Below are 25,170 nucleotides of genomic sequence, written 5' to 3' on the forward strand. Positions count from 1 at the left end.
CTGCAAGTTATAAATGAGGCCCTTCCACCAGAGGCCATGCCATTATACTCTCCTCAAGGGAAAGCCTCCCCAAACAAGAGGAGTGTGTATGTAACCTTGATGGGCCTGGGTCAGCCTTTTCCCTGAGGGACTCCTATTGTTTAGGCTCAGGGATACACGTCTTCACACTGGTCCTGTCCATTGATCCTCAGGTAGAGCTTGCAGTGTAACTCCATGAAAGCCAGCACCAGCAGCTGGGGGCTTCTAAAGAGCGTGTAAAGTTTCTAGGAGAGAGTAAAACAGAGGTTTGGGCTAGTCTTCCTTTTTAACTTATTAATTTATGGTCAGAATGAAATTAAGGACAAGCAAGCTAGAGAGCTCCACTTGGCAGAAAGGAAGGCAAGCATTCTCTCCAACACACGTGATACGGATTTATCTCACACTAGGAGTCCACTAACCACTCCCCAAACACTGCCAGAGAGAGGGGGTACTGACACACTATTCTGGAAACAGTCACTGGCTCTATTTCCCAGACTGAAAACTGATGGACAAAAATGTTTCCATCTTTGGGGACTGAGTGATTCCTCAGCAAGGAAACAGCATTGTGCAAGGTAGACTGTTGGCCACAACATGCTTGTTTCACTTGCTTTGGAAATTCTCAGGCTGAGTCACAGCAGCCTTGATCTACGGAACAGAACTCTGGCCAGTCTGCAGGCTGCTGCTCCTCCAGACACTGCAACAGATCCAGAGCCGCAAAATCATGAGAAATTCACTACTGCCTCAGCCCGTCTGAGATCAGGGCACAGTGGCATCCTGAGCAGCAGGTGTCATGACAGGTGCCTCATATTTTGTACAAAGACATTAGCTTACTTCCAACTACACATCTGAATATAAGCCTGGAATTACCCAGCCAAGTAGGCATTTGCTGGAGAACATAGAGTAAACCAATTACCTCCCAATATTTCCTGAAATATAGATGAGGGAGGCACTATTTCTGGTTGTTTCGTTAAAGGAATACCTATTGAATCTATTCACTCACCACATATACCTCAGGATGGAGATGGACTTAGCACAGAATCGGGGACCCTTGTCATATGGCATTGCCCACCCCAACCCCTCCCCTTTGACCACCTCCCCAAACCATCTTGCCCAGAGCACCATTATGGAAAACAAGCCTACGAAAGTCACTTGTGTGCCCTCTAAGGCTGTGGTGGTGAGCACTGTTCCTTACATCACACACTGTTTTCTTTATGAAGACGCCTGGGAACAATTCCTGTCTGGCTTCTGTGTGAACAAGTTAGAATTTTCCCGAGAAATTGGTTTGTGTTTATCTCGTGGACACTGTGAACTGTGTATCTGACAAGTTTCCTTTATTCCGTTGGGGCCTCCAACTGTGACCACCAATAAGCGACAGATGTGGAGAAACGCAGTTTAAACATTATGACCAGCTCTGATGTCTTCTTTTCCTATCTCGTGCTGCCTCACTTCTAATTTATGCTATCTTGTCACGCTTTATGTCCCATTGTAAGCCACCTGAAAAACATTCTGTGGAATAAGATTTGGTTTACATTGAAAAGCAGGGATATGAGGTGTGGAAGAGCTCCACCCCGTATATTTCTATTTTCTTCAAAACTTCTATTACATTCTAACAGCCTTCCACTGATAAACCCAAGCCTTAGGACATGCAAGTCAGAAATGTAGCAATAATGATCATAAAATAATTAGAAGCTAAATATTAGAAGCTAAATAAAGATCCTGAGAATATTGTGACTGTTCTTTCTCAGTCTCCTGACCCAACTGGGGCAAGGCCATTGAAATAACAAAGCTTCTTGAGAGCGTGATGCACATTAATACAAATTACAATTGAAAGAGTAAATAGCACTAAATACTTGAGTGACACATGGAAGTTTACCAGAATTCTTGGGGTCTGAGGCAGCCCAAGGGAGCAGGAGAGTCAGGCATCCCAGTATTTTCATTTACTGCTCTGCTAAAGAGCAAGAAATAACTGTTAGCCCCTAGGGGTTTTCCAAGCTGTAGGAGATGGGTTCAAATCCAAAAAGAGAAGCACTGCTATCAACTCCCATCAAAGTGTGCAGAGATGGGCTTGGGATGGGCTAGGGACCAACATCCACAAGAAGTCAACCAGAAGACAGGATGGAGAGCTTTCAATAGATGAAGGTGGAGGTAAATGGAGTAAGTTTCTGCTAAATAACATTCCTGTTTCCTTGAAACCCGAGCTCTCCTCTCTATTAACACTTTCTGCTGTTTTGCAAATGTTCTCTCTGTACTCATCCAACATGGTAGCCACCAGATGCCTGTGACTACTGTGCACTCGAAATGTGACTAGTGTGACTGGCTTCTAGGTTTTGAGATTTATTTTGATTAACTTAAATGTAAATAGCCATTGTAAGTTTAACAGGGTTCTAGAATACAAGATCAATATATGAAAGTCAACTGTATTTCTATATACTAGCAGTGAAAAGTCAGAAATTGAGATATTTTTAAACCAAAAATATCAGATACCTAAGGGTAAGGCTGACCAAAAAAATGTGTAAAACCTATACACTGAAAATTGCAAAACCCTGCTGAGTGAAATCACTACAGGTCTCCAATAAATGAAGAAATAGACCATGTGCATACTCACAAAAGTCATTATTGCTAAGCTGTCAGTTCTCTCCGAAATGATTTATAGATTCAATGCAGTCAATCCCCATCATAATCCCAATAGGTGTTGTTTTTTTTGTAGAAGTTGACAAAGTGATTCTAAAAGTCCTATGGAAATGCAAAAGACCTAGAATAGCCAAAATCACTCTGAAAATGAAGACAACTGGAAGACTGACAATACCTGATTTCAAAACTTACTGTAAAGCTTACGGTAACCAAGTCAGTGCGACAGTGGTATAAAGACAAAGAGATCAGTGGCACCAAAGAGCCAACGGAGAGTCCCACACACATGTGGATGAAAGTAGAGAAAGAATGTTCTTTTCAACTAATGACGCCAGAACAAGTGAGGTATCCAAATGCACCAAAAAAACAAAACAAAAAAACCACCTTTGATGCATACCTCACACCATATAGAAAATTAACTCAAAGCGGATCACAGACTTAAATGTAAATGCTAAAATTATAAAATTTCTAGGAGGAAACAAAAAAATCATTGTGACATGGGGTTAGGCAAAGATTTCTTAGCAATGATGCCAGGATAAGATCCAAAAAAGAAAAAATAAATGATAAGTTTGATTTATTCTGATTATTATTATTTTTACAACTTTTATTTTTAACATTATTCTTTTTGACAGAGATAGAGCATGAGCAGGGGAGGGACACATAGAGAGGGAAACATAGAATTGGAAGCAGGCTCGGCTCTGAGCTGTCAGCACAGAGCCCAACACGGGGCTTGAACCCACGGTGAGATCATGGCCTGAGCCAAAGTCGGACGCTCAACAAACTGAGCCACCCAGATGCCCCCTGATCTCATGTGAATTTAAAAACTGCTCCTCTGATGCTACTGTTAAGGGAATAGAAGGACAAGCCACAGATAGAAGACATATGCAAACCATGTATGTGACAAAGGATTTATATCAAAATGCAATAGTAAGATAACACAATAATAAATGAGCAAAATATTTAAATGGGCACTGCACCAAAGAAGACATACAAATGGAAGAAGATGGGCACATGAAGAGACATTCAACATCACTGGTCATGAGGGAAAGGAAAACTAGAATCACAATGAGGTAACACTACACACTTAGTCAAATGTCTAAAACTAAAAAGACTGATCATACCAAGATGTTGGTAAGCAACAAGAGCTGCCATACACTGCTGATGGGAGGGGAAAATAACACAACCATATAGGAAAATAGTTAAGCAGTTCTTTAAGCAGTTATACATCTATGATATGACCCAGCCATTCCACTTCTACCCAAGAGAAACGGAAGTATATGCCCGTAAGTCCATGCAAGTCCATGAATGTTCACAGCAACTTGTTTTTAAATAACCAGTATCTGAACAACCCACACGTCATCAGCAGATGATACATAAACTATGGTATCCTCACACAATGGAATATTAGCCCACAAAGGAAACTTAAAAAAAAAACTATATATACATATACACACACAATATCATAGATGAATCTCAAAATAATCATGTTGAGTGAAAAAAGAGTACATATTGTGTGATTTCATTTATGAAAAATTCTACAACATGCAAATATACAGTTGGCCCTTCAACAAAGTGGATTAGAAGGACTAAACCCTTACACATACAGTAAAAAAATCCACATAGAACTTTTGTCTCCCCCAAATGAAACTACTAACAGCCTATACTGACCAGAAACTTTACTGATAACATAGTCAACAAACACATTCTGTATGTTACCTGTATTATGTACTGTATTCTTACAGTAAAGCTAGAGAAAAAATCATAAGGAAGTGAAAATACATTTACAGTACTATACTGTATTTATCAGGAAAAAAAAAATCCATGTATAAGTGAACCTGCCCAGTTCAAACCAATATAGTTTTAGGATCAACTGTTCAGTGACAGAACGTAGACCAGTGATTTCCTGGAGACAGATAACAGTGAACACGGCAGAAAGCAGGGATTACACATGGGCCGGAGCAAACTTCGAGGGTGATGGACATGTCTAATACCTTGGTTGTGATCAAAGTTTCACATATACATGCACATGTGAAAATGTATTACATTACACACTTTAAATACTGTATCTCAAAAATATCTCAGTGAATCTGTTTTAAAATAAAAATACAACATAGGGCGCCTGGGTGGTTCAGTAGGTTAAGCATCCTGCTTCGGCTCATGTCATGATCTCACAGTTTCTGAGTCTGAGCCCCGCCTTGGGTTCTGCACCCACAGCGCGGAGCCTGCTTCGAATCTTCTGCCCCTCTGTCGCTGTCCCTCCCCCACTTGCACGTGCTCTCTCAAAAATAGACATTTAAAAATAAATAAATAAATATAAAATAAAAAACACAAAACCAGTATCTGTTCACCAGCCGCATGTGCCTGACCAGTTCCACTCTGCGCTGCCTTAGCACGTGGTATTTCAACATGAGCACCCATGGCAGTATCTCTGATGCTGTAATAATCTGTCTAACTCTAGGTCCCATCCTTTCCCCCACCTCCACTAAAAGAGATTCTCTTTTATCGTGCTTTGAAAGTAAGGCCAATGAGCAGACCTGAGAGAGGAACAGATTCTAACTCTGAACACCTTTCCAGCAGTTGTTGCTGATGGACTCATTCAGTCAAAGAAGAGATGACTTTGCTCATTTAGTGAAATCTTCTGCTAAAGGGTGATTTTACAAGACTTTCCCAGAATGCTGTGGAGGAACATTATCCATCAAATAGGAATCTGGTGGACCACTGGGTAGTAGCTAGGTTCCCTCCACCCAAGATTTTAGGATTTCACAGTCCCCAGAATCTGAAGTACAGAGTGTGTCTTCACCCTGGGTGTCTGGGTTTAATGGATAAAGTCTGTTAGGGGGCAGCTTAGAAGGGTCAGAGTTGAAAATTCTAGGTCTGTCACTTTTATGTTTGAGGTATCAGTTTCTCCTTCTGTAAAATGGGTATCCTGATGCCCATAAACCAGAATTAGAATTAAGATCTAACAAAATCATGGATGCAGAGCATCATCTAAGGAGCAGAGGTACATAAAAACATCCTCTCCCCTCACCCACCAAGCCCTCCATCGCAGCACACACTTCCTTCCCTTATCAGGGGATGGGCAGGTGTACACAGGGTCACTCCCACTCTTACCTGGAGCCACAGTTTGTCATGCTGAGACCACTTCCCTCCAGCGATGCACTGAAATGTGGCGTTCTGCCCCACATTCACCTCAACATTTTGAAGCCGCAAAAAGTGAGGAGCTTTTCCTAGGAGAGAAACCAAACAGCATATGAGAACTCAGTTCAACAGCCTGCCCCACCTCCCCATCCACGGATAGCCACACAGGATGCACAGGTGGGTGGCATGTGCACCTAGAAAGTGGTCTGGAGCAGTAAGAGATACTGCTGTTTGATCACTCCTTATGAGCCAGGTGCTATTTGTTCTAAGAGTTTTACAGGATCACCTCACTTAAACCTCACCAATATCACTGAGATGGCTAGTATCTCCATTTTACAGATCAGAAAATTAAGGCTCTTGGGGGTTAGAGTTTGGCACAGTCAGAGAGCCAGAAAGTGAGGGAGCCAAGACATGAGTCCTGGTCTCTGAGAGCTTTAGAATTCTTAAATATTAGCTTCTGGGCAATGCTGGCATGTTTGCAAGAAGAAAATGGAGGTGGGCACATGGAGAGGATTCAGCATAGATAATTGCCTTGTAGCCTGAGTAAACAAAATGAAGAAAGCTTAAGCAAAGCACCTCTGAGCCTGAGACCCAGATGCCTGGCCTTGGTGATGACACTGATGAAGAAGATCATATGGAGGGCAGAGCAAAGGAGGGGGAGAGGTGGAGGAGAAAAACGGTAGTCATCATCACGACTGCTATGTGGTCAGCGTCATGTGAACTGTCCACACATAGTAACTCACTGAGCCCAATGCAGTCGGTGGTGGGATCATCTTTGCCTTTTAGTGAGTAAACTGAGGCACCAAGAACTCAAGAAACATACAGAGTCTACACTCTCAACTGTAAGCTAGAGTACCTCCTAAGGATGGGAGGAAGGTAGGCCATTTACTCTGGTGACCTGGCATAACAGAAACTTGAAAGGGACTTTCAAATGAAATCCACAGGATCTGTGAGCAATCAATTCCAGAATTAAATAGTTTTATGTTGGGCTATTACCTCTTTCCTTGTTTGTGGAGTCACGTTCTTGCCTATTTGAACTCTACGAAGACGAGCAGGCTGATAACCAATGTGTAGAAGTATGAATTTTGTCACTGAGGCATCCCACTGGGGCGCCTGGGTGGCTCAGTTGGTTAAGTGTCCGCCTCTTGGTTTTGGCTCAGGTCATGATCTTACGGTTCATGGGATTGAGCCCCATGCTGGGCTCTGTGCTGTGTGGAGCCTGCTTTGGATCCTCTCTCTCCCTCTCTGATGCCCCCCTTCTCCCCCTCAAAACAAACTTCTTTTAAAAAAAGCCAAGGATCCCTAACACATCAACCAAACCATGATGAACTGGGCTCAACTACCCCACAATTCGATCAAATGAACAGCTGTTAAGAGAATCAAGAAAGTTCAACAAGGGCCTTTGGCCATCTTTTCAGACAGAGTCAAATATCCAGGGAGACAAATAATAGCAATCATGTCACTTATCTAAAGCTCCTGCAAAGCCAGAGACTGTGATAAATGCTTTACGTGTTCCATCTAATTTAACTTCATAACATTCCTATAAAGCAGACACTATTATTATTTCCCTTTCAGAGAGACAGAAATCAAAGCTCAACAAGTTAAAATTTGTTCAAAGCTATGTAGCATTAATAAGAGCCCGAAACAGAATTAAGTCCAACTTTTAGCCCAAAAGGCAACATTTAACTAGCACGTTGTCCAGCCACCTGGTCAGTGAGAAGTCTAGAGCATCACCTGGACCCCAGAGAACCAGAGGAAGGGCTTGCAGGCCAGGCTGACTCTTGAGGTTCCTCTACTTGCTCCTGAATATCTTATCACAAGTGATCCCTCCTCTTCCTTGCCATTTGTCCCCATGGCCTTCATGCTACACACTACCTGCTCTACCAACCTGTGTCACCGGGTATAGCGCTCAGCAAAAGCCAAACCTCTTGGCATGAAGAAGCAGACATGCTTTGTGAAAACACATACCTTCTGCTCAGACTTTTAAACAAATGACAACAGCTCAGAGACCCCCTCAATCTACCCTCAGGATCCTACTGCTGAAGTAGCGTCAAGAATTGAAGGGCCAGGGAAGACCTCTCCTTGTGGGCTTCTTAGAATTGAAGATTTCTGCATCTAGTCAACCTGACAAATGTCATGCTGCTTTGATTGTCTGAAATTGTTTCCTTTTTGCTTTCCTGTATAATTTTGTAAAGTTATTTTTGGAACTATCGGTTCAAGTCGATTCTTCAAGTGGGACTGAGAGTAAACCCAGTAGGCCCATTTATGCCACAGGTTTAAAGGAAAAGAAACATCCATTCCATGCAGGGAGGGAGAAGAGCTCTAACTCCAATGTTGGGAGGCTTTATGCTGGGTTTTACAAGGGGATGTCTCTCCGTGCCCTTGGGGGACACTGGGAAAATGGTTTAATGTCTGGGTCTTGTACAATCAGAAATGGATCTTCTCTGGATCAATATCCCCGGCTTGCTTCTGATTCCCAGCTTCTCAGCAGACAACCTTTTGTCTGGATTTTTTCATCTTCAATCCCTCTTCTTGCCTCCCTTCTAGGTTCAATGAGAGAGAGTTCAGAGGCTTAATGGCCCCAAGTGTTAATGTTCTGGTGAAACACTGATGGTTTACGGCAGATGTTGAACCCACGCACCTACAGGAGCCAATTACATAAACGAATGAAGTAGCTCAGTCATAAAACAAAACATAAATGAATGACCACCCCCTTGTTCCATCACTCACTCCCCCACTTTTGGTAGAGACTTGGGTAAAATAAAGATTTCTATGTAAGAACAGCAACGTTGCCCACACAATCGTAACAGGTGTCTGACACCAGCCTCAGCACTGAGAAGGCAGTAAGGAGTGGAGAGGACTAAGGAAAATGGTAACGATCCCACGACCCCTTGAAAGGGGGTCCAGCCATTCCAGAGTACTTTGCTTACTGCAGCCAAGTGTCCAATTTCTCACCCCAAATAAGAAATTCAGATTTTATGTGAAATCTCTCATTCTAAAATCTTGACTGAATTTTTGGGCACCTGGGTATCTCAATTAGTTAAGCATCTGACCCTTGATTTTGGCTTGGGCCATGATCTCACAGCTGTGAGATCGTGCCCCATGGCAAGGCAATCCACACTTAGCATGGAGCCTGCTTGAGATTCAGTCTCTCTCTCTCTCTCTCCCTCTCTTTTCCCCCCTCCATCCCTCCCCTTCTCCCAGCTTGTGCATTCTTTAAAATAAAAAAATTAAAAGAATTCCATTAAAACCCCCTGCAGACCTAACGAAACACATCTGCAGCAGGATCTTCCGGGTGTGGTCTCTGTGACGACTCCTATGGAAGTCACCCAGAGTCATTCCCACTGGCCGGTCCTGCCTTTGTCTGCCCCATGACTGCAGGCAGCATGCTGCAGGTCACAAGACTGTCAGCCCCCAGTCCAGGTTCCTGCCACAGGAGCTTATCCAGAATACCCTCCTCCCCACTTAGTGCTCTCACTACACGCCTTTACTCTGGTGTCTGCTCTTGGAGCCCGGGCCTCATCCCCACCTCATGACAGAAGTCTCTCTCGGGATCCTCCTCACACTGGGCACCTGTTGAGGCCACTTCTGAGCTCCCGCCCTCTCTAACCCTCTTCTCCCCCCTCCTCTCCCAACCACCCTCTCTCAACTCTCACTCCCCTCACCATCTACAGCTCTGGGGAAGACTTTATCCTGCCAGCTTCTACTTGCCAAACACAGTTGTCCTTGGGGCCCAGGCTGGCCTCCAGTTTGTGTTTTTAAACACCTCACCCTGGCTTCCCATTGAGACCCAGTACCCCCAAAGTGGGGTCCTGCTGAATGGGGTTAACAGAAAACTGGCTATGCATTTGGGGCAAAACGCCTTGATGTTGGTGACATTTAAACTCCTGCAGATGTCAGTGCAACATCCAAAGACACATTATTGTGCCCTTTATCTCGCTCTTTAAACCTGCCTGTGCTCAGTAGGAAGCCACGCAATTGAGAAGCAAGAGCAGTACACACACTAGAACTGTGGTGCTGACTCTCCATGGGCTCAGTGACATGCCCCCCAAGGTCGTGATGAGGGGGAAATAAAAAAGTCTAAAAAATCCCAAAAGACAACTTGGGAGCTAGAAACCTAGAAACCGGGTGGAAAATTGTGCTGACATTTATTATATGTGGCTGCCGCCGTGGTGGCCCTGCTACTGCCTAACACTGAGAAATGACGGCAGAGGGGGCTGCGGCTAAGATACTTTTAGAATAACACAAAAATGTTAAACGGGCTATAAAAGATAGACGAGAGGTTTCAGTCTGTAAGAGAAAATAATTTCCTTTGGGTATTACGCCTGTGTGTCCGTCACTGTTTTGGAAGCTGCAAGGCAATCACTGAAAGTCATAACTTCAGCTCAAATCGATCAAGAACACAATTGCAGATCAGGCACGAACCCCCTTGGAACTTTCGGGATATCTCATGGAATCACTTATTGATAAGCACTGACCTGATGCTAATAGAAAAAGTGTTCAGAGGACAGAAGTGGAGAATGACAAAGCCTAAGGAGAATGCATATTTCTCCATATCGTTAAATTTTTAACAACCATGAATGAAGGCATAAATGCATGAATATGAAAGTTTTGGAGGGACAAAAAAACACTGGCAATCCAAAAGAAAGTTCAGGAGCCACCAGCAGTCTGCGTGACTCGCGATCCCATCAGGACGCACGCATGGCAGGCACGCTGCAAGGCATCACTCAGGCTCCACCTTCGATGGACTTCCACCACCCCAGCCTGCACCCGCCAGGTGCCTACGCCAGAAATCCAGGCATGCGCCATTTTTGATGCCTCTGCCTCCCAAACTAACCTGTCGAGTGCGACCAGGTGACTCTACCTCCTAAATGTAGATCTGATCTGTCCACCTCTCTCCCTGTTTCTTCACAGCACTGCTGACCATATGTTATGGGCTAAATTGTGTCTCCCCACCTCCCAAATTCTTTCAGTTTATTTATTTGTTTTGAGAAAGAGAGAGCGAGCAAGCAAGCATGTGAGCAGGAGAGAGGCAGAGAAACAGGGAGAGAGAGAATCCCAAGGAGGCTCTGGGCTGACAGCGCAGATATGGAGCTCAAACTCACAAATCAGGAGATCAGGACCTGGGCCGAAATCAAGAGCCAGACGTTCAGCTGACCGAGCCACCCAGGCACCCCTCCCCCCGCAAATTCTTATGATGAAGCCCTACTGCTCAACACCTCAGGCAGTTACTCTATTTGGAGAGGGTGGACCTTAATCTAACCTATCCAGTGTCCTGATAAGGAGAGAAAATTTGGACACACTGAGATATAACAGGGGCATGTGTGCACAGAAGAAAGCCCATGTGAGAACACAGCTAGCAAAGGAAAGAGGCATCAGGAGTAACCAACCCCACCATCTTCATCTCAGACTTCCACCTGTAGAACTGTAGGCAAATAAATTTCAGCTGTTTAAGCCACACCCCTCCCCTGCCCACCCCAGACTGTGGTATTTTGTATGGGAGCCTTAGCAAACTAATTTACACTCTTATAGATCAAGTAATTGCTCATTTCATTTCCAGGGTCTTCAACCACAGTGGAGAGGCAGAGAAAGATTGTGAATTACTCCCATACATCCAGCACAGGGTCTGTCCTGGAGGTGGCACTCAGTAAGCACGTGCCACATGATGAATGGACATCTCTCCTCCAGCCTGGTCCAAGCCACTACACCTCTTCCGTGACTCCGAAACTTTCCTCCTGATAGGTCTCCTCACTTCTCTATTCCTCTTCAACTTGTCTCCACAGAGGAGCCAAAGTGATCTTTTAATACTTAGAGCAAATCAATCCCTAGGACAAATCCCTCCAGTGGCTCCTCTTTGCTCTTAGATTAAAGCCTAACCTCATCATGCTTCTCAGGGGCCTGCGTGGTCAGGCCTCTGCCTCCCTCCCACTTTCACCCCCACCTCCACTCCCTACACTCCGGGTCCTCTGGCAGCACCTGCGACTCCCAGTGCAGAGCATGTGCGCCTGCTGTCTCCAATGCCTGGCATGTCCCCATGCCTAGATCACTACACAGGAGACACTGGTCTCAGCTCAGGCCACGTGTGTCCAGACACCTCCCCTGCCCCTGAAAGTCTGAGGACTCCCCACTCATACCCGCCACTCACATTTATTATATTCCCAGCACTATCGCTATCTGAAATTATATTCATTACTATTTAAGATTCCTTATTTAGTGGCTTTCCTCCCTATGCCAGTCTGCTAAGTTAACACCATGGAGATAAGGGCCTAACCAACTTCATCATTTAAGTATCCCCTGTGTTCAGCACAAGTTCCAGACACATAGCTAATACACAATAATTTACTTATTGAAACGAGGTATGAATCAAAAGCTGAAGTGGATGCTCTGAGCACAGAACTTCACCAGGGGCCTTTGTGAGGCGCCGTTCACCTCCACACAAGTCAGGAACTGTGGATAGACCCCTGAGGACTATATGCACTGCCAGTATTAGTATATTTATAGTTAAGTGGAATTTTTCCAATTCCAGCCACTATTGCAATGTGCTCACATTTTGATTTCCGGGAAGTTTAAGCTTAAGGTTTCTAAGCATCAAGGCTGAATTCCATGTTGCACTCACATTACAGAGGAACACAGTCAGAGTCACGTCTTTCTGAGTTATATCCCATGGCCCATTTGCTGGGTAACTGGCTCTCGGCAGTTCCATAACCATGCAATCCACACTCCTCAGCAGGAGGAATACGAGGCTGTCGGGAGAATCGTAAATTCAGGAGCAGCCCCAAGGAGAGGAGAATTCCAAGGGGAGACCATGAGACTTTAGGGTGGAAAGGCATCCAAATACCCTATAGAGAACCCTCTCCCAGAGATTTCTCAGAGGGAAGGCAGCATTTGGCTTTAATGGCAAACCACGGGTGGTGTTCGGAATCAAGGCAGAGCTGACTCTGGAACGAAGGACAGGCATCAGGTTGGCCCTGCTAGCAGAGGGGAGTGGGGGGATCTGGGATGCCTCATGAGAAAGCTACGCTGGATTCTCCTGGCAGGAGCCACAGACAGACGTGCAAACATCAAGCGCTGGGTAAGAAGCAGGGCTACAGTGGGCTGCAGCAGAAGCGAGTGTCCCCAACGAGGACAGGATGTGCACAGGGCTGGGGAAACTAACCTGGTCTCACAGAGACTACCTCAAACCTGGGAGGGCTGTGCAGAGCTGAGTGTGTGCAGTTAAGTGGACGGCAGGGAAGTCAGACATCTTCTGACACAGCTGCCCAGTCTGAGGTCAAAGATCATTCTTTAACGGGCAGCTGATGCTGAGTCCCAGGAGGCCAGGGAGGGGACGGCTTAACCCAGGTGACAGGATTAACTGTGTATCTACTATACAAGCACTGCATGGCTGTGGGGGTGGACTTCTGGAACCCTCTTCTCTTGAAGTCTGGTTCAGCAGGCATGACCGAGATCCCGAAGACTCAGGACGTAACCCAGAGGGTAGGAAGCTTAGACCAGAATAAGTAATAATCCAGTAAGATCTCAGCATTCCTGAGAGACTGGCTGGTCTAAGGGAAGGACAGCTCTCTTGCACAGACATGAAATCACAATTATCCCAACTACTGTCTTGCCAAAACCCTTTGGAACTTTTCCCAAATTCTTCCAAAGAAGGTGCTCTGAGCAATGAGTCCAACAATGGCATTCCAGTGGCGGGGAAGGAAGTGATGTTCAAGGCACTAACAAATTCACTGCAGCAGAAGTGCAAAGTGTCATTTCAATTAAAGCAACATGGGTGGGGCTGAACTGAAAACAGCCCCTGAATGAAAGGATTAAAAGACCCTGTAACAACCAGGGGCAAGGACACTTCTGGAGAAAATCACAAACTGCACCACAGCCAATGGCATGACCCACGGCTATATGGAGGGAGAGGGCCCTCCAGGAGTCACCTGGAACCAGACGGCCACCAATAAATTAATGGGAATCTCCAATATGCAGAATGCTAACAAACTCACGGGGCTGCTACCCCAGCTAGCCCTCCGCAGAGGTGCCCTGATTACAGTCGCGGCCCCCACCCCGCCAAATGTCACCAAATATGACGCCACCCAAGGCCCTCTGCGATCTTTGTGAAACTGGGAACCGCAGCTCTTTGCACAAACACAGGCAGAAATCTCAGACTAAATACAGCAAAAAGAACTTCAAGGGAAACTGGATGGGCACAGAAGGAGCAGTGTGCTTTTGAGGACTCTTGACACTGTCCCAGAAGTACTAAGCACTGTGAGACATCTCTCCCTCCGCCGACACAGAGCTGATGAGTGTATTTAAAATTACTTTTAAAGAATTAATAGCTTTGGGGTACTTTTCCCTGTGAGTGAGCAGTGGGCTAATTTTCCCAGTGTTTTGGCGCTGTTCTTTTTTTAAGACAATTGCACAAGATTCCATCCAAAGCCTTCTAATTCTTCCACTTCAGTGGTCTGAATCCCACTAATAAACAATCAGGACTTTAGACTCCCTTAATGGCGGAGAGAGATTCAAACGAAGATGTTTTGCCACTCTCTGCACATTTCCTGTAGGTGCTGCCTGTTGAACAGGCCAGCAAAATGACGAATTTATTCAGGACTGATTGCATTGAGTATGTAAGCATTTTGGGAGGATTAAAAAAGAGAGAGAGTGAAAAATGGTTGTGAGCTGAGTGAATGGTGTTGGGGGGACTCCAGCCTCCAAGCTCCCCAGTTGGGCACGGAGTGAGGCTGTGTGAGAAGGAAGGAACAGACTTACTGCACGGATGAGCAAGGACCCGGACCTCGTCCACAGCGATGTAGCCAGGATGACCCTTCAAAGAGACGGATTCAAATATCACCTGCAACACACAGGGGAGAGTCGGTTTCACAGAAGTGGTTGTAGGCCTTATAGGAAGCTGCCCAGCCCCCAAACCCTCTGTTTCAGCTTCCCATGAGAGCCCCCCGACAAAGAGGCATTACATTAGTCTAGTATGCTACTCTGCCAATTGCCTGGGATTTTCAAAACAAGGTAAAAAGGCCACATTCTAATGACCAGCAAAAGAAGAGTCAGCCACATGAAACAATTTTAACGGATTTCAGAAATAACACTTGAATACAGAAAAACAACCCAAACATGGCCTGAAACCCCAACCTGCACCTTTTTCATTGTTGTTTCAAGAGAAACACAGAGAAGAATTACTTCCTAATATCGCAAACTTTCTTATGAACTGTGACAGGAGCTTACCTTAGAAGCTACCATAAGCCAAGGAGGGTTTACCCTGATTTGATTCTATATCCCCCAGGAATATATTTCATCTGAATTTCTTTTTTTTTTTAATTTTAATTCCAATACAGTTAACACACAGTGTTATATTAGTTTCAGGTATCCACTATAGCAATTCAACACTTCCATACAATGCCTGGTGTTTGTGACAAGTGCACTCCCTGATCCTCATCCCCTGTGTCTCTCCTCCCCCCACCCACCTGCCCTCTGGTCACCACCAGCTTGTTCTCTGCAGTTAAGAGTCTGTTTCTTGGGTTGTCTCTCTCCCTAATCTGAATTTCTTAATAATACCTCTTGAAAGTAAGCCCCATGCACAACTGTCAACACCTGGGAATCCAATTCAGTTCTTTGAATTCTCCATTCGGACTCTCGCCCAAGCTGTGTATTTCAGTAGAGATTTTTAAACTCAGTTAAGACCTGTCCTTTTCACCCACTGTCTAACTTCGCCTAGGATATGTGACGATCTACGTGGACACTGTGATTAATGCCCTTGACCTCCCTAATTCCAATGGTCTTTATCTCCCAATTAGCTTCAGCCACAGTTATAAATGCTTGGGCTTCTCCTGTTTTCAAAAGCTCCCCTCTGGCAGCAGGACCTGCTCTAGTACGATCCAGCTGTATTACAATCACATTTGGGATTCTTAACAGTGTTATTGACACTCACTCTCAACTCTTCCTTATTTCTCACTGCAAAACTCTTCCCCTCCCACTATAATCTGGACTTTTCCCCCAAAACTTCCTTCCCCCAGAACTGCTCTCATGGAAAATACCAATAACCTCTTAGTTGGAAAAGCCAATAGATAATGTTCAATCTTTATCTTAAGAAGGAAGACAGAGTAATGCTTGCACTCTGGATCAGAATGCCTGGGTTCCAGTGTTGGCTACACCACTTACTAAGCATGTGCCCTTGGGCTATCCTAATTACTAATACATGTTCCACGAATGAGTACAAGGCTGGTCATAGGAGAATGGGTGTGTGATAGTGAAACACACATTTGTTCAGTGTTCTCTCTCCCTTCTTCTGCAGTAATAAAAATTCTATAATGAAACAGAGAATCTTTCATCCATCAGAATTCCTCTTGAGAATTTTTTTTGTAAAGCATTAGAATAGGTGAGATTTGGGTTTATCAAAAACAGGAGAAAAATATTCTGTAATAAACAAGGAAAAGAATGTTCTGGTTTTCCATTAAATGAGTTAATAATTGTAAAGGGCTTGCAACATACATGGTAAGATATTAATAAATGCTACGACTGTTGTTCTTACTCTTGAGACAGGGATGGGAAAAAGAGAGGGAATGTGAGTGAATGGTGGCAGGTTTGGGGAGAGGAGGAAGCTAATGGACTCCCTGAGGTGGCTGTCCCCTGTAGCCCCCCACCCCAAGTTTCCACTGAAGTTCATTCTCTCAGCAGACTCTGTGATGTAAGTCACACTGGCAGGAAATGGCAGAGGCTGGACTTTGGGTCCATGTGGAGCTGTGTGGGAATAAAGAAGCACATGTGGCTACAGAAACCAAGGGCGGGCGGGAAAGGTGGTGGGGAGAGAGTGCAGAAGCACAGAGAAAGGGCTACGGCAGACCAGCAAATCCTTGACGAAGACTCCAGACTCACAAGACGTTAGAACTAGGTCCACAGTATATTTATACCAAAGCTTTACACCAAAGCTCTGGATACAGCTGAGAATAAAGCACTTCCCAAGAAAGAACTGAGAAAAGTCCTCTCCATCACTCAGAGAAAAATGCTCACAAACATACAGGAGCCCAGAGCACGTTGTCTTTGGCATGCCATTCCAGAATCACAATTTTTTTTTTATAAAATTTACGCAAGCTGCTGTGAGTTAGACACCCTCAGTTCCTGGGGAGTGAAAAGTCAACAACACTGTATCCAGATACAAGACTGGATAGATCAGCAAGAGTGCTAGAAGGGAGAGAAAAGCAAAGAAGATCCACGGTGGACCCTCCACGGCCTGCCTGGGCTCAGCTGCTGAGGCAGGTCCCCTGAATACTCTCGATGAGGCTGGCACTAAGGTGAGTAACAAACTGTAGAGGCTACTTGAGTGCTGTTTACCGCAGGCAGGGAGAGTGAGGTGGAAGACAGACAGAGGGACGCTTACCGACACCCAGCGATACTCCATGCCAGTGTACGGGGGCAGGGACCCTGAGGGGCAGCACAAGGCCTGGTCTGGGAAACCTACCTTCTCAGCAGGACAGTCTTCAATCCTAAGGCCACTCTGTGGACATATAGTCAACTACACGTGCTCCAGCCTCTAGAACCTTAGAGGCCTCCTGGGGCTTGCATGGAAAGGCACAAACCTCCCTCCATGCATGAGTTGTGGACCAGGCTAAAAAAAGTCATCTCTAGGAGAGGCTCAGAGATGAATCATCCTCAACCTCCCCAAAAAGCAGGTTGGGTGCATGCTGGAGGAACGGGAGGAGATATCAGGCATGGTTTAAGGGAGCTGGCATTTTAGCCTCCCCTTTGGTGGTCTTCCAGCAGAAAATCTATATAGCAAGCATTTCAAGGAGATGCAAACATTTTCACTGAAGATGAGAGAGAAAAATGTCAGCTACCAGCACCTCTCATAGGAAAAAAGATCACATATATTTTCATGGAGAGGGACTGCTTAGGGTGAAATCAAGAGAGCCTCTTGCCTACACCAGCCCCAGGAGGCCCAGGTAAGATGAGGAGGAGGGTCTGCTGCTCAGCAGAGCGGGGAGTGGAAGACAGGAGATGGGGTAGAGCGTGAAGGGTGGGGGAGAGCAGCCCCCCCGTGAGATGCACCCCCAGAATTGCACATGAAGTTGCTAAACCTAGCAGATACCTGAGAAAGACACTGGACTTCAAATTCAGTTGAGTCCAATCCAGGCAGGTCCTAGGTTTCATGTGTTTATGTAGCAATTACAAGCACTGAATATAAGACCACTTCACCTAGGCAGGTGATAGAAAACAGACTGAGCAGGTAACTGATAAAAAGTTCTCATTTTTTTTTTTAAATCTTGGGACAGAACAGTCGAGAATCATTAAAAACATAAAATAGAGTTGCTATTGCCTGCAAAGGGGCAGAGATTTAAAGAACAGCTTAGGCAGTTTTAATAAGCCCCAGCTCTCCCAAGAGGAGGCAGGTGTGGGGCTAGATGGCAGGCGGAGGTTCATCCCAGGCCCTGCTGAAAACCTGGTGCCACAGAGCCCACTAATAGGAAAGATGAAATTTCCCTGTTTATTGCAGGGCTGAAAGTCCATTTTGGAACTATGAAATATGACTTTAATAAATGAATACATAAGCCATCAGGATCTCAGTCCCAGAACTGCTAAAAACTAAAATTGTATTTAGTCCATAGAGTCATACATGCAGGACGGAACCTCAGGGTCTGATGAATTTTAAAATCCACTTTGCAAGTGTCTTTGAATCTTCTGTGGTATCTCTCCTTCTCTCCCCTAGATGTATGTGTGGGTGCTGAATCTGGGAGCATGCAGGTTCATGTGCACCTGTGTGTACGGCCATGGAACTATCCATTAGTGACTGTGTGTGTGTGTGTGTGTGTGTGTGTGTGTGTGTGTGTGTGTGTAATGGTGGGGTAAACATGTCTGTTCTAAGTTGCGTTCAGTGCATTAGTGGCCTTCTCACCACAAAGCTCACAGCAGAGGCTATAATATAATGTAATGAAGCTATAGTGGCCAACAAGTTGGAAAAGAGAAAATTCTCCCAGATGAAGCTGCCTATCACAGGGATGGCACAGAGCTTACAGAGCTGAGCTCAACCACATGGGCATTTCTTCCAACAAGGAATCGTTCCTCCTTCCTCTTTTTCTGTTCTTCCCTCTGTTCCTCCCCTCTTCCCTCCAATTACTGAGGCCCACTGCAAGCCTGACGTACCATTTGATATATATGCAATCACATTCAATGCACAGAAGAACCATCCATTGTACCTATTTCTCTCTCCAGTTTACAAATGAGGGCAAGCAATTTGGAATGATGACAGGAAATATCCAACATTACACAGCTAATGAGTGGAAGATTCTCATAATAGGCCTTTTTCCCCCAAAGCAGGAAACTGACCTTAGAGCCAGAGGACCTAGGCAGGATAGCGGGAACCTCAGTTTACCAATAATATGCCCTACTCTAGAGCACAAGACATTTTGCTTCCTAACACAGGACGTTACTACACAGATAAATGAGGCAATATACTTACCACAGAGTTGGGACAAAGAGGGTACCCAAGAAATTCCTTCTCCCTCTCTATACCTCCTCAAAGACCATGGCCAACAGTGGCACTGTCCTCTCCTGGGTCACTTTTCCTGCTCATCATACTTGCACTGTTGGCCCTATCCTGTAATCCATTTACATCAGGCCCTAGATAGGGGTTTTCCGGTTAGAGTCCTGAGGCCTCACTGGGGGTATCCATGACTTACAAACACACTTACTTTATACTCAGTTATACAGGGGCTAGTCTTGAGCCTGGGCATCCAGATTCAGGTCCCAGCTTTTCCAGTGGTTTGCTGTGTGCCCTTGGACTTCAGTATCTATCTCTAAACCTCAGCTTTATCACCTACATCAAGGTTCAGCAAACCATGGCCTAGAGGTCCAATCAGCCCACCACTTGTTTTTAGACGTAAAGTTTTACTGGAAAACAGCTACATCCTTCCACTCATTTCCAGATTGCATGTGGCTCCCTGCCCAGTCTATCTGGAAGGACTATACCATAGATGCTAAACCGAAGGATGCCTGACACGCTCCTGACCACTAACGTTGCCAGCCCCCAGTCCATTTTTCTGCTTCAGATTCTACAGAAAAATGCTGATCTGACTATGTCACATTCTCACTTAAAACCTTTCAACAGTAGGCAGGGGGATAACTGCAAATAGGCAGAAGGGATTTACTGGGGTGATGAAAATGTTCTAAAACTGGTTTATGGTGATGACTGCACAACTTAGTAGATTTACTAAAAATCACTGGATTGCACACTTCAATGGGTAAATTCTAGGATATGTAAATGGTACCTAAATGCATAAAGCTGTTTTAAAAAAGAAAAGCTTTCGAGAGTCCCAGGACAAGCAGACCCAGAGCCGTGCCCCCCCAGCACACGCTGGGGACTGATGCCAGCCTGTGCCCCTGCGTTCTCGGTCCGCAGTGAGGTAAGTAGGCCAAGTGGGAGAGGCGGTGTTTAGAAATTACTGCAGCCACATGGCACTGCTGTGACAGTTTTACTAGTCATGAAAGCACTGGACAGAGTGAGTTGAGAAGAAGAAAAATGGTCTTTTCCAACAGTTTGAGTGGCACTGCTCTAGACTGGAGATTACCCTTAGTCTCCTTGGCCTGGCATTCAAAGCCAGCCAGGACCTACTCTCTTCTGCAAGCTTAGCCCCCTGTGTATCTCCTTTGTGTCCTACCCTTACACAAGGGAGTTTCCAGACTCTGCAAAACTCTCTCACTTGCTCCTCCAGCCCCTGGCATGTACCATCCCTGACAACTCAAATGCTTTTCCCTTCCTTTTTCAAAAATTGTTCATTCATTCTTCAAAAAGTAGCCTAGCTGCCACCTCCCCCCGGAAGCCTTCCTCATTGCTTCCCTCTAAACACCCTATTTCCCAGGGGTAATCTTTTGACTAGTTATCTCATCTCTCAGAACCTCAATTTTTTCATCCATAAAATAGGGATAACAATAGAATGTCCCTCATCGGGTCTTTGTAAGCAATTACTTTATAAAAGGCTTCAAAGTCTCTGTTCCCGTAGCATCCCAGAGAGCCCACTGTGTCCCACACTACAGCAGCTGCTTATTTATATATTGGTCTCCTCTTCCTGAGCAGGATCTCCAGGAAGGCAGGGGCCCTGCCAGATTACCTACACCCCTACAGGGCCTTGCTAGCAGAGGCTCAGGGAACACAAGTTGCACAAGCGAGTAAAGCAAGTCCTTTCTTGACCTAACAACTCTAAGTAGGTCAAGAATCCTGTCTGGTTACTTTTTTAGAGAATCAAACCATAAAATGCTGTACCTGGTAGAAATGTGGCCAGAAGGTGCTGATGGCAAGCTCTGCCTTCACCCAGCCCTCGGTGACGACCCCAGACACGTTCCAGACAGGGTTCCCCTGGGGTCCGCCATTCACCTTCACATAGACATTCAAGGCTCCCGGGCTGGACCTGTCACGGCTGGAGAAGTAGTAATGGAAATCGATACAGTGGGTGTCATTCTCCTTCAGGGTCGGCAGGAGAAGGTGGGCCTTCTGGCCAGAGGCTCTCCCAGAGCTGTTCACCATCATGAAGGATCCTGGAGACCCACAAAGCGGGGTGGGAAGTAGAGACAAAGAAAAAGAAAATCCTTCTGATAACTGGTGATACCCACAAACATAATGGCCAGAAATCAAGTCACTCTAGGATGGTCTGATTGATCCTGAGGAAGCCACATCCCATCTTGCAACCTGAGTATCATCTTCTGTAATTGGGAATTTAAAAAATCTACTGAACAAGGCAGTTTCAAAATTAAGAGGTGGCAACATGGGGAGCCTAGGTGGCTCAGTTTGTTGAGTGTCCAGCTTGGGTTTTAGCTCACATCATGATCTCAGGGTTCGTAGGACTGAGCCCCATGTCAGGCCGGACACAGGCAGCACAGACCCTGCTTGAGATTCTACCTCTCCCTTTCTCTCTGCCCCTCCCCTGCATGTGCATCCATGTATTCTCTCTTTCTCTCTCAAAAATAAACTTTTTTTTTAAAAAAGAGAGATGGCAACACATATATTTCTAAAAAGTAGATAGTCTATAAAAATTTACAGAAGAAACATTACATGCAGCAAGTCACAAAGGAAACATGGACCAAAACCCCAGGAATATAGCTACTTGTGCAGCCTCTACGTGTAAAATGTGAAAGGCAACCTCATGCAAGCTTGGGCCATCTCGATGGAAGAAAAACCTCTCCAATATAAGAAGGGTCCTTCGAACATATTCCACTTGGACCCATGCATTCAGGACATGGAATAATTGCAAACTATCCATTAACACTGTATTCAGAACAAGGAATAATTCTAAGTATCCCAGGAAGACACATAAAAAGTAAAATATATTCAATTAAGCAAGGAAGACTCCAAAGAAAGTGAGAGACAACTAGATGTTTGGCCTGGGAAGGAGGGTAAGTAACACTTCCTAAGCACTTAAGGAGTACCAATGTATTCAATTTAATTTTCACAATGACCCTGGGAGGTAGAGGATTTTTATTTTATTTCAAGACTGAATGACTTGCCCTGGACCCCTCAGACAGGGAAAGATGGAGGAGACCCAGACTCTCTCCAACTCCACAGTTACACTCTTACTCTCTGCAGAAGACATGACTACTGTTTTCAAGCAGGATGACTGCCCACAGAAAGGAAGGGAGCATCTTTGGAGTTACTCTGACAGATTAAATGGTTGTTTCTATAGTTCTTCAACCCACCCTGAATCTATGTCCTGGGCCTCCCAGAAGAGGTAGAGGCCATGTCCCGATCCCTTGACTTCAGGCTGCACCTGCTTTGGTCAATAGGATGCCAACAGACTGAATCAAGCAGAGGCTTGAAGTGCGCATGCCTAGCTATGCTTGCCCTCCAGCACAGTCACCATCTTTCTGGAGAAGATTGTGCCCCAGCTAGCTGCTGCCTTTTCAGCTGAGGATTAAGAACTACTTGTGTGGTGGAGAACTGAGCTCAGCCAGTACTGAAGAACCAAGCCATCCCCACACCCCAGCTAGAAGCACAGCCACATGGTCAATACCCCATCTCAGATCCACCAGTCCACAATGCTTGGACCCTTGAGTGTGAGAATAAATGCTCACTGCTGTTTGCCACTGAGCTTCCTCTTCTTTTGTTGGGCAGCATTACTGTGGCGATTGCTAATTGATAAAGGTACTGGAGAGGCAGATCTATGAAAAAAACCACAGGAGGCAAATTTCCATTCAAAGGGCCTTCTAACAAAGGCCCTAGAGGCAGAGTGAGTTCCTTGCCACTGCAGGTGGCGACACACCACTGAAGAGATGCCTAAGGAAGTTCCACCATCAACTGTGAGGGTTGAACTCTGTGACTTAAAGTCCCATGATGCTATGAAATAAACTGCATCATAAAACACAGGAGATAAACTCAGGGGATTCTGGGATGAAGACTCCTACCTAGAAAAACACTGTTGCTTTGAAATTTCATTTGAACCACTAAAATCTTCAATTCAGAATGAAACCTTAAGACTGCTAATTCTCAACTGAAATAAGCCACTTCAGGAAGCAGCCTTACTCACTCACCCCAATGCCCCGGAGACTGGAGCTGCCAGCTAGTAAGTGCTGGGCAGCCTGCTGCTCACTGGGACTCTAGTGGTACCAAGCATTCAGAGCCCACACTCCTTGGGTTCTGCATGAATTTAAAAATAGACACAGGACAGGGATGCCTGGGTAGCTCAGTCGGTTAAGCAGCTGGCGCTTGGTTTTGGTTCAGGTCATGATCACATGGTTTATGAGTTCAAACTCCACATCAGGCTCTGTGCTAATAGCACAGAACATACTTGGAATTCTCTCTCTCTCTCTCTCTCTCTCTCTCTGGCCCTCACGCCACTCACACGCACGCTAGTGCTCTCTGTCAAAAAAAAAAAAAAAAAAGGAAGAAAAAGAAAGAAAAGAAACAAACAAATTTTCACACAGGAAAGATAGAGCTCAAAATTCCTATTTTATTCTTCATAAAACTGGATTAGAGAAAGTAACCTGGACTTGAGACCAAAATAGGCTTCTGCATTTTCTTCTCTGCAGCAGCACACAAAGCAGGTGGATGGTCGTGGACTCCCTCCTTCTGACTCCACCCAGATCCCCAGGGCTAGAGCTATCCTGGAGGGATGGCCACTTAGGGCCAATGGGTAGGCCCATCCCAAAAATGAGCCAATAAGAAGCAAGGTGACTAAGACTGAGAAACATGAATCTAGAGCTATCAGACTTTCGGCATCCCACCAATCAGAACACTCCCCACCTCCTGGGATAGGAGCCACTGAAAGTAGTGCAGAGGCCTCATCTCCCCAACACCCCCTCCCCCAAGTTTCCAAGAGAATCAAGTCTCCTTGTTTATGGCCTCATGGTCACACAGTATATGTGGAGAGATGTCCCTTGTCAGATGGATTATCTCTATCACAACCTCCCCCGTGAGGCAGCAAAGAAAGAACCATGGCAAGGGGGAAACTGAGCACAGAAAGAAGCCTGAGCTAGAATCTATGCCTATACCTGTTGACTACATGCCACAGGGTTCCAGAAGGCTTCCCAGGGATAGATGAGTGATGCCTCACAAGCCCATGAAGCTTGGGTGACCACACCTGCCACAGAGGTGTGGCACAGGGGTAAAGAAAGCAGCCTGAGAAGCAAGCGGTGCCTGGCTCTCTCCACCCAGAATCCCACGGTGCCCCCACAGACATTTCAGCTCCTGTGCTGCCGACCCACACTAGGCTGCATATAATGCACAGCAGAGAGAGTCGGGAGGGTTTCCCTTCCACCAGCTCAGGCTCCCACTTCTTCGTCCCAGCTCTGGTGGTGAGGCAAGCTTGTGGAAGAGGCCAAGCTATGCAACGTACATCCACCGCCATGAGTCTAGGACTGCTCTCTATCCTGCCATCCCCATGACAGATGAAGCTCCATCCCCCAGAAGGCAGAGGGGCTTCAAGTGCTTGGCCTTCTATCTAACCTCCATTTGGAGAGACTCCTGGTTCATTAACACGCCTGCCCTCTTTGTTCTGGGCATATATAGCTGGACTGCATCGCTGGCCTCCTTTATAGAGATTTGTGGGGCCACACACTGGGTTCTAGCCAATGGGCCTACATACAGAAGTGTGCCACTTCCAGGCTTGGTTCATAAAGCCACCATCTCCCCCAGCCTTACTTCCACTGCCCCACTCTCCATTACCTTGTCCTTCAAAAGATGGCCCTTCGACCAGCAGCAGCAGCATCACCTGCGAGTTTGTAAGAAATGCAGAACCTTGGGGCACCCAGGTGGCTCAGTCGTTTAAGCATCCGACTTCAGCTCAGGTCATCATCTCGAGGTTCATGAGTTCAAGCCCCATGTTGGGTTCTGTGCTGACAGCTCAGAGCCTGGAATCTGCTGCAGATTCTGTGATTTCCCCTCTCCCTGCCCCTCCCCTGCTCACACTGTGTCTC

The 25,170-nt window shown here is 45.7% G+C and overlaps 1 protein-coding gene across 1 annotated transcript in view; it reads right to left on the reverse strand.

The window, feature by feature from the left end:
* The window catches only part of PTPRT (protein tyrosine phosphatase receptor type T), a 770,667-nt gene that overhangs the window by 673,282 nt on the left and 72,215 nt on the right, over positions 1–25,170 (reverse strand). The window contains exons 2-4 of the mRNA XM_029917352.1: positions 21,029–21,300; positions 14,536–14,617; positions 5,758–5,873 (exon numbers count right to left, since the gene is read on the reverse strand). Coding sequence (XP_029773212.1) covers positions 5,758–5,873; positions 14,536–14,617; positions 21,029–21,300 — 470 coding nt within the window. The remainder of the gene's footprint in view (positions 1–5,757; positions 5,874–14,535; positions 14,618–21,028; positions 21,301–25,170) is intronic.

The sequence above is a fragment of the Suricata suricatta genome, chromosome 12 (genome assembly GCF_006229205.1).
Source record: "Suricata suricatta isolate VVHF042 chromosome 12, meerkat_22Aug2017_6uvM2_HiC, whole genome shotgun sequence".
NCBI lineage: Eukaryota > Metazoa > Chordata > Mammalia > Carnivora > Herpestidae > Suricata > Suricata suricatta.